The sequence below is a fragment of the Botryllus schlosseri genome, chromosome 14 (assembly GCF_051294905.1).
Source record: "Botryllus schlosseri isolate E-star chromosome 14, Bs_hap1, whole genome shotgun sequence".
In the NCBI taxonomy this organism is placed as follows: Eukaryota; Metazoa; Chordata; class Ascidiacea; order Stolidobranchia; family Styelidae; genus Botryllus; species Botryllus schlosseri.
The window spans coordinates 13,347,723-13,360,562 of NC_137249.1; the positions used below are offsets into that span (position 1 = coordinate 13,347,723).

Consider the following 12,840-nt stretch of genomic DNA (forward strand, 5'->3'; position numbering starts at 1 on the left):
GAGAGCGTTCATTAGGGCTCTACAAAAATGACTTTTTTTCTCAAATCGTACTGGCTACTTGATAAAATTGTTAGGTTACCTAATTTAAGCCTACAGACAAAATTTGGTTCAATTCCAGCCAGTAACCGCTTTGCTACAGGAGAAGAAAGTTTCCATTTATTATCGAAAAATAAAGAATAAAAAATTTGAAAATTTTCTGTTTACCCCAGGAAAGTGCTAGGCTGTATAGAGAAACGATGCTCACCAAATTTGGTTCGATTCCAGCCAGTGGAAGCGGAATTATTGTCGTCGAAAAATTCGGATTTGAATAAAATAGTATTTACGGTGAGCACAACTATAATAAATAAACAAAGAATCGGTCACCGTAAATACTATTTTAATTCCGCTTCCACTAGTTCGAATTGAACCAAATTTGGTGAGCATCGTTTCTATAGACAGCCTAACACTTTCATGGGGTAAACAGAAAATTTTCAAATTTTTTATGATTTATTTTTATATAATAAATGGAAACTTTCTTCTCCTGTAGCAAAGCGGTTACTGGCTGGAATTGAACCAAATTTTGTGTGTAGGCTTAAATTAGGTAACCTAACAATTTTATCAAGTAGCCAGTACGATTTGAGAAAAAAATCATTTTTGAAGTGCCCTAGCGTTCATGTACTATTTTTAGGTGGTACACGAACTCCTGTTGTTGACAGAGTTTTGGTTGGTGTATTTTGATAAAAGTCGACTCCAAGGCACACAAATGGAATTGTGAACGGCCTCGCCCAACGATTCGAAATCGGTCGTCTCGATAATTATTCGCACAAATCGAGACGACCGATTTCGAATCGTTGGGCGAGGCCGTTCACAATTCCATTGGCCAAAAACGAAAGCTTGCTGTTCTGAAAGTCGGCAGCACAGGAACCAGACTATACAGGCATGGCCAGTAATAGTACAACAATAACAGTAGCAATATCAACAGCAGAATGGGAGAGTTTATTCTTTTTCTTAACAAGCTCGTAAACTGTGTTGGTTACGCGATAATGGATCGCATCGTCAAGATTATGTGGTCACGGTATATTCAGAGCTCTGACAGTAGCCTATGATGTTTAGTGAACCCAGCGTTGCCCTATGCCCGCGTTCATGATGTGACTCTTCACGGTAATAAAGTAATAAACGCGCCCTGACTGACCTTGGCCACCCCTGATGCATGCGGACACGGTATGTCACCCGGGAACAACAGCATCCTTGCTTCCTGGTGAATTTGCTGCTTGGTGACACCATAGTGTCCTATATGGTGTCGACACAAGCAAATCGCACGGTTCAATGAAATTGTATCACGTCACAGTTTCCATTTGGCTACAGGCAATTTGACGGTGATTTTTGATCGACTTGCCGAGCATCAAATTTGATAAAACGGGTATCAATCGAAAGCCGCCGCCGTACTGATTACGAAAATATAAATTTTATTCCGCTCGCGGCCCTGGAACCCCCACAATCAGCCTCTAATTTTTCATTGTTATGGAGATTGGCATTGGGACGCAACAATGCTGTCTGGCGAAACGACAGACGCAACAATACTGTCTGGCTCCCTTTTTCTCGAGCACCTGTCTCGTTTCGCTAGACAGCATTGTTGCGTCCCAATGCCAATCTCCATAACAATGAAAAATTAGAGGCTGATTGTGGGGGTTCCAGGGCCGCGAGCGGAATAAAATTTATATTTTCGTAATCAGTACGGCGGCAGCTTTCGATTGATACCCGTTTTATCAAATTTGATGCTCGGCAAGTCGGACAAAAATCACCGTCAAATTGCCTGTAGCCAAATGGAAACTGTGACGTGATACAATTTCATTGAACCGTGCGATTTGCTTGTGTCGACACCATATAGGACACTATGTGAAGCTTTTCCCAACTGTTACGTCACAAATTATCGGCGTCATCGCACAAATTCTGGCTACTGGCGTTCATCATAAGTCAAACTATCAGTTCAAGGTTCTTGTGGTATGACATACATTTATTTCATTTACAGTATCATCCGTGCAAATACTTCATTTACGGTCGCTATCAACAGCCGTCCTTGATGCTTTCAGTTTCATTGTTTCAAGTTGCTTCGTAAGACGGATATTTTAAATATAAGACGGAGTAAAAAGGAATGGTTCGATTGTCAAAGTAAGTGTATTCAAGAGTCCTGAGATCCAAACACGTCTTCGACGATGCGCTTGTAGTCGACGTTCAGCACAGCGGTCACTTGCGAGATGTTACCGGATTTCCAAGCCGTGTCGAGCTGGAATAACATTGCGATGCTCGGTGAATGAAGCGCTTGGCTTCAGAGTCGGACAGTCCACATTACATATCAACATCACACAACAAAAATGTAACACAGTGGAATGCGACATGCAAGGTAGACGGGAGGCTCGGAATGACAGAGTCTTCAGAGCCGAGCCATCCAAACGTTCGTATCAAGCTCACAGGTTTGAAAACGGCACTATTGGTTTCAATGTTCAATTGCTCATGGTGTTTTGAGACATATTACACCAGGCCGATATTCTTTATTGTTTCCTTGCGTTCTAGCTAGGCCATTGAAAGACCCCACTTCCGCATATGGGCAAGGTAAGGCGAGCGTTTTATTGACATTCTTCACAAAAAGTTTTATCGAAATCTTGCGTAGCTTTGTAAATTTTCAGTATTGACGAGCGAACAAGAATTAAGTTATCATGGCCAGTATTGTTGGACCGATTTATTCAACTTGAACTTTTTCTTTGTTCTTCGCGCGATTTTGAGTCGTCGCCGGTTTGTTGCGCGTGCAACCTGCAGCTGCGGCGCTATTAAGCACCGTTATTTCCGCGCCGGCCATTTCCACGCCAGGACACACCAAGACCGGAACAGTTACGGCTAGTATGCGACTACGCAAATTTCGCTCACAAAAAGATCGACGGTGACGGTATGTTGGCCGAAACTTCAAGATTGATAAGATCATGCACCAAAAAGGCCGGCGCCGAACAGGACTGTTGTTGCAAATGAGCCCGAACGTATACAAATGCGACTTGCAGATATAAATGCCGCGTCCCATGCAACAACTTGACACAACCAGAAAACCACTAATCAAGCGGCTATTACTCAACTCAATCCTATTCTATTCAGACACGCTCGTATTACTTCACCACACAACAAAATCAAGGAGAAAATTTATTTACATGTAGGGTTAACTACAGGTACTGACCTTAATAGGAAGTTGCTGGTATTGAACAGCAGCCACGGGATTTTCTCTCCAGTTGAGTTTGGAAACGAAGTCGTTGTAGTTGATCTCGTCGTTGGTGGAGAGCCTGTATTGAGAAACAGGGTGATTGCATATTCCCAATTATTACAAAGTTTTCCTCGCGTCTGCGTGTACTACTGTACGTTCAAGGCCCATGGTTTCCATTTCATTGATCGGATTTTGGTTGGAATAGTGTGCTTGAAAACCATACGGATCATAACATCAATTCATTCAGTTCTGGGGTTAGATTCCGAATATGTCTAACATTCTACGCTAAATGCAAGTTGGAAATCTAATTGAAGGGAATGAATGGGACGTTATCACCTTCTCGTGTTCAGATACTGACAAAACTCTTTCTTATAAGATGCAGTACATAACCTAATACTGCAAGGTTACGATTTCAAACTACTTCTACTTCTATTCAGGATATTTCATAATTTTTAGCAAGGCTACGACTAGAAAACTTACTTTTTACTTACTTTGAAATCACTTGTACTTGAGGAGCAATTTACTAGGATATTTCTGCTTGAGTACTAACATGACTACTTTTGACCACCCCTGGGAATACACTGTAAAAAGACACCCTCGCTTAAATTTTGAGATTAGGCCATAACGGCGTCGTTGACGTTTGTTACATCAGACTCACAGTACATTTAGGTGTGGACGCGGTTGTGCGTATTGCGAACAATCTAAAACATCTACACGTGGTAGAACCTATCGTAAATCTGTGTCGCCCACTGAATGATTTGTTAAAGTCACAGAGCTAACAAATTTCATACTTTTTCAACAACACTTGAAGCACGTCTTCTGGAAGCGGGAGTTTGAATGCACGGCACACGACGCGTAGAGCCTTTGCGGGCAAGGTTCCTTTCTGCGCCATGTCTTCGTACGCCAAGCTTTCCTTCAATCTTGCGAAGTCCTGAATAAGGATGAATGCGGATTGTGTTAGAGAGTGTGAATGAACGACTTGTACCTGTACGTTTGAAACTCTGCTCCTAAGCGGGTCAGCAACTATTACAGCGATATCCACTAAATTTTACAGATCGTGGATGCCTTAACACGAGCTTGGCAAAATGTCACGAGTACTAGGATCCAAATCCAGTATTGATTGTGACAATTCAACCCGAGTAGTGAGATACGATTTTTTTGTGTACTGAAATTATATGCCCAGCTCCACTGTCAGTTATATTATAAACAGTTGGCCGCAATACAGCATACAAAACATGTTGTATAAAGTCAGGTACGTTTGTGGAAATACGTTTCTGTGAAGTCGCGATCATACCAGAGTGTTTTCGCAATGTGTAATGAAATCAGTATGGTCGAGTTACTACCAAACTATCTTTAATGCGGTGGAGAACTGGTATTATTTTAGTGATGATTCCTTTCTTAGTGGATGAGTTTTTGCCAAAACCAAGTTTTTTAAATCACGACGGTCACTAATTCATCGCAACATATTGAGAGTACAAGACATCATAATGTTAAGGTCGAAAACTTTTGAATATTCGCAAACTTTGCGTGATAGAGTAATGGTAATATTGGGAGAAGTCGACAGATGATGCTCTTTTTCATCTATTTGACATTGTGACGCGGGATGTCTGGGACGTGACAATAGATCCATAATGAGATCCATGACGGCCCAATTCTTATTCTGGACGTACTATGAATTGGAGTTCTTAAAATAAGAAATGAGGCGACTAAACCATGTTCCTCTGAGTGACATGAGGCTCTGACAGCACCAGTACCCGGTGAGAGAAATTTGCCAAAATTCACATAGTAAACACGAAAGCACACCTCAAAATTCTTCTTCTTCAATCTCTCCTGCGCCACGGCCAAAACCAGACCCACGTCGACTTCTTCCGGTTCACGCCGCGCGTAATGCCTGCCGATCGTCATGATTTCGTGTTCTGAGAAAGTGTTAAGCTGAGCGAGCAAGTTGCGGAAGCTCTCGTAGCGCACGGTCTGCGACTGGTTCGGGTCGTTCATCACAAAGAATTCCTTCACTTCCTTCGCTTTGTCCTTCACGGCCGACCGCAATTTGTCCATGATTACGGACATGTCGGCTACTGGGAACTGAAAGAGCGATTTAATATGGTTATTGTGATCACAACTTTGGCCAAAGATCAGTGTTTAAAGACTTTGAGGAATCTCTATATTTTCATACTTCAACTATCATCTCAAGTAATTCGTAAAGAGCTAGAAAGCGTCAACAGAAAGATAACCGAAAAGATCAAGATTGAACACTGTCACATCAAGCGTTAATTCCAGTAATACTAGTAAACTGAGGTGGATGCTATATTCATCATTCATACACCGTAGTAGGTCATTTCGCCATCCTCGCATATGTTCATATCATCACATCGTGTCACGTGTATCGCATTGTATATTGTGTGTCTTGAGTGGATGAAAATGCTAGAACTGCTGATTATGATGATATAATTATAAATACGTAGTAGCGGTGATAATATCACTAACGTCACGACTTATTGATGTACAGATGTTTCATTACCGAAATAGATACGATGAAGAAATGAAGCGGATAGATGATGCCCTGGCTAAATCACCGCAAAGCACAGGTTATCGGTATACACAGAAATGATCAGAAACAAAGCCCCCTGCAGGTTTCAAATAGTTAGTGAATCATGTTCGGAATAGTGAGAACTTACGCACTGTTCAGACACTGCTATGCAAATATTTTATCGAATATTGTTTCCAAGTGACCCAGATCCGATCGAGATTGATTAGATGGCAATTCCTTTAGTTTTTGGAAACAAACCCTCATAAAATGTGTATTGCGATATGTAGGCTACTTGTTACAATGATTACCTTCTTCAAAATATGTTCGATTACCTTTCATAGTGAATAATTGTCAATACAATGGTAAATAGCTAAATATAGATGACGTAGTTCTTTCTATTTTGTCAATTTTTTTCAATTCGACGTATTCAGACCGTACGGCATACAAATTGATCTCAATTGCGGTAATGTAGAGTAACGGAAATTACCTCGTTTTCGTGTTTCTCCATGTAGCGGAAAGCATACTCGTCAGCATCGACGATGGTAAAGTTGAATTCGTTGATAGTGACATTGGCGCCGACAAAGAAATCTTGTGCGCAGAAATATTCTGACATCTCGCTCTTCAGCAGAGGCTGGTTCGGCTTCTTGATACGGCCGCGTTCCAAGAACTTGCCACCGATCACACCTGGCAGAAAAATGATGGTAGCGGGTGAGCTTACGTCCAACAATTTGAGGGTTCGAGACAAATATGAAAATGTTGCATTTTGGGATTGGACAATTGCATGTGTTTCAAAATACCGGAAGTGGAAGAAGAAAACGGAAGGTTTGACAAGTACTCAAACAAGTTGAGATGGTTGCCCAAAAAATCTGCTCAAGTAGAAGTAGAAGTACTCTAAAAACAATACGGATAGAGCAAAGAGGTGCAAGTAGCCAAAACCTGCTTTAGTGGTCTCAAAAGTAGAAGTACTTAGTTTCTGACTACCTCTGCATGTGTGCAAATTGAGCGCTACATTGCAGAATGCACAGGTACATTGTACAGGCCTATATGAAATGATACGTTAAAAGAGATATATATGGAATCACATAGCAATCAATGTGATATAAGACACATTTAGCAAGTAGCAACTTGCCGGGTGTTCAGCCATATCTGAAAGGTGCAAATGATTTGCAAATAACTGAAAGCAACAACAGGTAGAGCACTAGTGTTTCTTAAGGCGTTGCCATAGAAACCAAAGTGGAAAAAGGTTGTGGCAATATATCATTTACCGCGACGGTATGACGCTGACACGTGAGCTTCAGTCGATATCAGATCATTCAGTACTACTCACTGAAGATGCATTCATATTGAACACATCCCCCCAGGCTTCAATGAAATTTTAAAAGTCAGAAATGTAATGTTTACTACCGGTGCTAACAGTTAGTAATCTATCACTTATATTTTTCCAAAGGAAAAAAGATTTGTTACGAATTGGATATCAACCTGCCGATCTAAAATAATATGCGGTGAAACAAAATAGAAAAAAGACAGGCAAGATTCAAATGCAAACAAAGGATTTACAAAGAAAGTGCGAAATTGCGGCAAGAAATATAAGAAAATAAGCTCCATGCAGCGGCAGTTAATAGACACACACATCAATAGAACGATTGGCATTTCACACAGCGCAACCAACGTTTCCTCACCGGAATTTCTTTGCGGTGGTTCAAAGACGGCTACAGTGTCATCGGACAAAAAGTAAGAGATGATGAACTTCCTTTCCTTTTCGATGGGATTGTCAGTGGCCATGTACGCAACAAAACGGAGAACGTTACTTTCCAACCCGTGTCTGTCAAGAAACAAGAATACAAACAAATCAATAAAGAGAAGAAAACTCGCCGGATTGAACTCAGCAAGGTTACACTGTTTGGGATTTACACGAGCATCAATAAAATAAACTAGGTTACCTGTCCTTTTCCATGAATTTGATGAAATCTCTCTGCGGGGGCTTGGGAATCAGGCCCATGCAGGAGCATAACGAGTCTTCTTCCGAGCCAAATCCATTGTATGGCGGAACTGGCCTTGGTACCGCACCTGCCGGGTCGGCCTTGTATTTGATGGTTTTGAAATCGTCTGTAGAATAAACAAATAAAAAACATAGAGTAACTTTGCTTTAAATAATGAGTGATCAGCAAATGACTTGGACCTGTGTCCATAACACTCACTGCCGTTGCAGTCGTCATAAAATCATCTGTCACAATTTCCTAATATTTATATGCCATTTTAAGTGGAGGCTATCATGTGAGAGGTGTTTTGGACAAAGCAGTCCAAGATTAACAGATACGGATGTAGCAACGATATGAGAAGGAAAAGGCCTTTACCGATGCCGTATTTGGATCTGTAGAACTCCTTTGTAAAGTTGTCGCAGTCACAGAGGACAAGCTTTCTTCCCCAAACATTGAGGACGGCCCCGACAACAAGATCTGCATCAGTGTAGAAGTCTTCGTACACCGCACCAGTCTAAAACGACAGTGCGCAAGTCGTAACAATGTCATGCTAAGACAGGCAGGAAAGAGCTTCAGACTGAAGAGGATATTAACATGAAATCGATATCACCTTTAACAAGACAATCAGATTTACACTCAGGTCGTCAAAAACAGAGTGCTTTTACTTTTTCAGAAAATTCACTACACCACTTACTCAAGTAGTAGTGGTTTCATACTATATCCACTTTTACATTCCAATTGTTTTAGGCAAAACTAGTTACGTTTTACACTTTGAAATTTGTAACGTAGATAGTAGTTTGGGGATATGTTTGCAGCACTTTTACAGGTGAAATAACCCCTGTATCACATCCGAATGTATTTTCGAAAATTGCACCTCTTCCTAGTGTCATTAGTAATTTTGCGTTAGCCACGAAGATACATCTTGCAATTTCGAATAACCACAAAAGGTATGTGACCAATCAGCCAAGTCTCTTTTATATACTATTTACCCGAGTACTTTCCAAGTGTTTGTTTATTACTTACACTCGAAGTAGTTGAAATGTCTAGGACATTGCTACTTCTAATTGTAACTGAGGCATTACTATTATTTCGACTCGAGTGTCAAAGATGAATAGGCTACTTTCACTAACTGCGCATATGTGCTAAAAGGTATTTATCGTGCATAGTTTATATTGTTTGCCATCCCTTGACACGTGGCGTCCGATAATTTACCTTCAAACTGTCCAGGATGTATCTTCCTCCGTGACCCATAGGACCGAAAACGTTCAGGACTGTACGGTCGGTCTTTTCTCCGGGTTGCCTCAGAGGCAGAGGAGCGTTCTGCAATAATTTTATATTCATCATTTCAGTTTTATGACTCTCGAGTTGAGAGTTTGTACCTTCGGAATGCGAGCACGCTTCAGGAAAACCGGCACCGCGTCACGTCCGGAATTAGGGGGGATGACCTCTCTGATTTCAATGGTGTCGTCGGCCAAAAAGTAATGCAGCAACTGTGCGAAAACTCATAGTAAGTGCATGCATGTGAAGGAATGAATTCAGAACATACCATTTCTCTGTTATCGCCGAACATGCATTCCGTGTCGTCCCAGAAACACCAAAACCTGAATAAACAGCACTGATTATATGACTCCCAGTGATGATGTTTATCAGAATTTAATAGTCAGGAGAAGTGGAATAGCGCTGTTTGCGAATTGCAGTAAAACATAGTATTGCGGAGATTCTGATAAGGCCGAGAACTATACAACAAACCTTAAAATTGGATCTATCAATTGACATACAACAATGTTGAGCACAGAATTTAATAGCGTTTAGTCCACAAGGTGGTTGAAATTACAATCAAGTCTAGAACTGAGATAATTACAGCAATAACCGACCCCATCTAAATTAACCGCATACGAATATCCAAGGAAAATATTTTTGTGTTCCTGTTAGTGATACGTAATAACATAAGGGTTGTACGGTATCGCTAACCTCAATACATGTCTGTCGTGACTGAGAAACTGTTGAAGCGTGTCAGTTCTCTCATACGGACGCAATGGCTGCATGCTCTCCTCCATCTAAAAACAAATATCTCACACACATTCGATAACATTGACGACGGAATCGGGCAAGCTCACATTTTTTCGGAGAGACGTGTACGGGTCGGAAGGAATCCTGTCGGATTTATTGACGCGAACTCCGAGCTTGCGCAAAAAGTTACGGGTGAAGACATCGCAGTCAGTCAGTTTGAATTTCCTGTAAATTTGCGTTATAGTTCGTTACGGCAATTTATCACAGAGCCCAGCATTCCGAGATGGTCAAAGTAGCCAGCACTGGTTATCAGTGGAAGCTGAGTGTAAAAAGTAAGTAGTGTTAACTTAAAAACTGTGAAGTAGAAACAGATGCAGTCTAAAAACATTGTCACTGGAATAAGCAGTGCAAGTAGGCAACTGATGCTTCGGTATTCTGGAAAACTGGAGCCACTTCGTTACAGACCACCACTGCTGAAATCAAAGTGTCAGCCAACCTCCCATACAGCACAATCTCGTTGCCGATGTTGAAATGTTCAACAGTGTAGAACTCATCGTCGTTGGGAGCTGGCAGCGGGATTCTGTGTCGCCGTATCAACGTCCCTTGCGGGATTCCTGAGTTCTTAATCAGCGGCTCGATGACCTGGATGGAATCGTCTTCCAGGTAGAAGTAAATCTTGCACTTGCGTACGCGGAACTGTTCTTCGCGCTTCTCGTGAACCGCTTCTTGGAAATAGGCTTCGAACGACAAGACCTGACGAAAAGACGAATTTAGAGTGGGAAGTGAAAAAGGAGATGTTTGTTTAGTGAATAGCACAACAAAGTACCGCAGAGGAGGTCAAAGGAGCATACTTTTAGCTCACAAATTGGTAACGACTGCTTTTGATATCGCAAGATTCAACTCCGTTGCTGATGCAAAATAGCTAACGACACTACAAATAGGCCCAATTCAACGCTGTTAATAAACTGATGCAAACTCAACACAAAACCAATTAAGTAAGTGGTACAAGTTGGCAAAAACTTGTGGACTACTCTGAGAATGTATACTGTACTTCGCAACTGTCTGTCCGGCTCATTCGTAAATTGGTAAATCAGTTCTTACAAGAATGAGAAACAATCACGGCAACAAACAGTCAATAATGAACACTGTAAAGCTTCACGTTAAAATTACCATCGATCGGTTTAGTATAGGCAACCTATTGGATAATGGATAGTGAAAAGCTCAAAAGATGTAATTTGTCACCAACTAAGCTTGTGATCCATCTCCTCAGTCTCTATATCACTACAACCAGTAATCATTGTATGTACATTGTACAATCACTGGTTATTGGAGACATGGGTACGGTGAAATGCAAATTAAGATTGACAATTGAACAAGAACATGTTCATTACTGATGGTTGCTCCCGACTAAAGTCTGTTGCAAAGCTCAGAGTGAGTGAATGTACCAATATGAAGGTATTGTTTGTTACAATATTCAAATTTGTACCACTGGAAATTATTTGAAGTAAAAAGGTAAAAAAATAGACGCAAAGCGACTGCAGCAAGTATATCTGGCTCAAAGGCACTGCTACATTTTCAACATAATATTATCATGTCCAATTCATGTTTTTAAAAACAGTAACAGTAAAACACTGATACCATAATATCTCACCTGTCTGTCAAATGCGACCCATGTTGGCGCACTGCTCCCTTCGCCTTTTGGGTAGACGCTGTTTTTAGGTTTTCGTTTCTGTCCTAAGAGAAGCTCGCCACCTATTCCTGGCTTCTCTTCCCCTACTAACATTGCAACCTCGTTGTTGATATCAAAGTGGTGAGATTTGTGAAACTTTTCCCGGCCAAGCTGTAATTTAAAAGAAATTCACATTGTGCCACATAATGCGATATCTACACTTGATACAAGGTGCTAATGCATTCATTACATTCCCTTGATATTTTAGGCAAACGGCAAACGGTCCACGTACTCTAGAACTTTACAAGCTGCACAAGTTACCGGTACCTGGCGTGGATCAGGCCAAGGCCATAGTGAACCTTTACAGCCATTCAAGATTTCATCAAGTTTTACATCAGCAGGCAACATGACCAAATAGTTGCATGTTGACGAAAATATCGCCTATAAAGTTTTAAAAAAATTCAGAGTAACTTCAGACTACAATACTTTCAATGCCTTGCAACATCGCGCTATATCGTAATCAAACCCGTATATGCCCGTACCGTACCGTATGTGTATACGGCCGGTATTCAGTTTATACAGCATCAAAAGAGAGGATTATGACTTACCCGATGATTGAAATCATTCCCTGGTAAGCAAGGTAACGCCATGCTTATGAACTGAACCCTACCCCGTATGAATATAGATAATTAGCCCCTACAAAGCCAATTTTCACGATAATCAGACAATAAGGACGTCGCACTTTCAGCGTCTGTTCTCGCCAAGTGATTGGATTTGTTGCTATGGGGACGTAACTGCGCAACTGCGCTGTTTGTGGTGATATTATGATATCGTATGACTCGGGCATCGCGAGAAAATTAAGGGCTATGATAGGGTTATTTGTCATTTGAATTAGAATTATCATTAGCGGTACAGGTCATCAGAATTCAATTAAACAATACAGTCATTTTGATGGAAGTTATTTTCTCCAAGCTCCTGTACTGACGCTCATCAGAGATACAAATTTGATTTCTAATTTGGCAACTTATTTCGTATCTATGCAATCAATCATCATCATCATTGGTTTATTAGCAATTTTATCAGTTCAATACACCACAAAAAATGCGATACAATGAAAAGAAAGGAAGATGTCGAAGCGACTAGGAGTTGTCTATGGAATCGGACACCCACCTTGGCCTAGGCGATGTAAAGAGGAGGCATGCACACTGAATGAAAGTAAAGAAGATAGTATAGAAAAAGGAAGCGACAAGAAAAAGGGCGGCATGTCATGGGAAGCGAGATCAATCAGGTTTATTAATATTTTCATCGTATTAAAACATCAAAAGACTGCGATACAATGAAAAGATAGGAAGGTGTCGAAACAACTTGGAGTAGCCATTAAGATCAGACACCCACCTTAGCCTAGGGCCTAGGCGAAGGCAAAAGCACTGAG

At 41.0% G+C, this 12,840-nt stretch overlaps 1 protein-coding gene across 2 annotated transcripts; it reads right to left on the reverse strand.

Moving 5' to 3' along the window:
- Nucleotides 1–1,972: 1,972 nt before the first annotated feature.
- Nucleotides 1,973–12,189, reverse strand: LOC145455583 (EF-hand domain-containing family member C2-like). Of its 2 annotated transcripts, none has more exons than XM_080333565.1 (16): nucleotides 12,017–12,189; nucleotides 11,391–11,579; nucleotides 10,236–10,492; nucleotides 9,847–9,964; nucleotides 9,701–9,786; nucleotides 9,276–9,330; nucleotides 9,109–9,219; nucleotides 8,942–9,049; nucleotides 8,105–8,243; nucleotides 7,691–7,856; nucleotides 7,430–7,572; nucleotides 6,238–6,434; nucleotides 5,027–5,305; nucleotides 4,015–4,154; nucleotides 3,200–3,302; nucleotides 1,973–2,263 (listed from the first exon to the last, which is right to left on the reverse strand). In XM_080333565.1, the coding sequence occupies exons 1-16, from the start codon at nucleotides 12,056–12,058 to the stop codon at nucleotides 2,159–2,161; spliced, it is 2,238 nt and encodes a 745-aa protein (XP_080189691.1). In that variant the 5' UTR covers nucleotides 12,059–12,189; the 3' UTR covers nucleotides 1,973–2,158. The 2 variants fall into 2 exon arrangements, with proteins under 2 accessions (XP_080189691.1, XP_080189690.1); XM_080333564.1 differs by lacking the exon at nucleotides 12,017–12,189 and adding an exon at nucleotides 11,736–11,873.
- Nucleotides 12,190–12,840: the final 651 nt, after the last annotated feature.

Excerpts from the sequence above, each read along its gene's own strand:
- LOC145455583 (XM_080333564.1), bottom strand. The coding sequence starts at position 11,816 with ATGTTGCCTGCTGATGTAAAACTTGATGAAATCTTGAATGGCTGTAAA. Across the intron at positions 10,493-11,390 it reads GGGTCGCATTTGACAGACAG|GTCTTGTCGTTCGAAGCCTA; the intron begins GTGAGATATTAT and ends TCTTTTCGTCAG. Across the intron at positions 2,264-3,199 it reads ACCAGCAACTTCCTATTAAG|CTCGACACGGCTTGGAAATC; the intron begins GTCAGTACCTGT and ends ATGTTATTCCAG.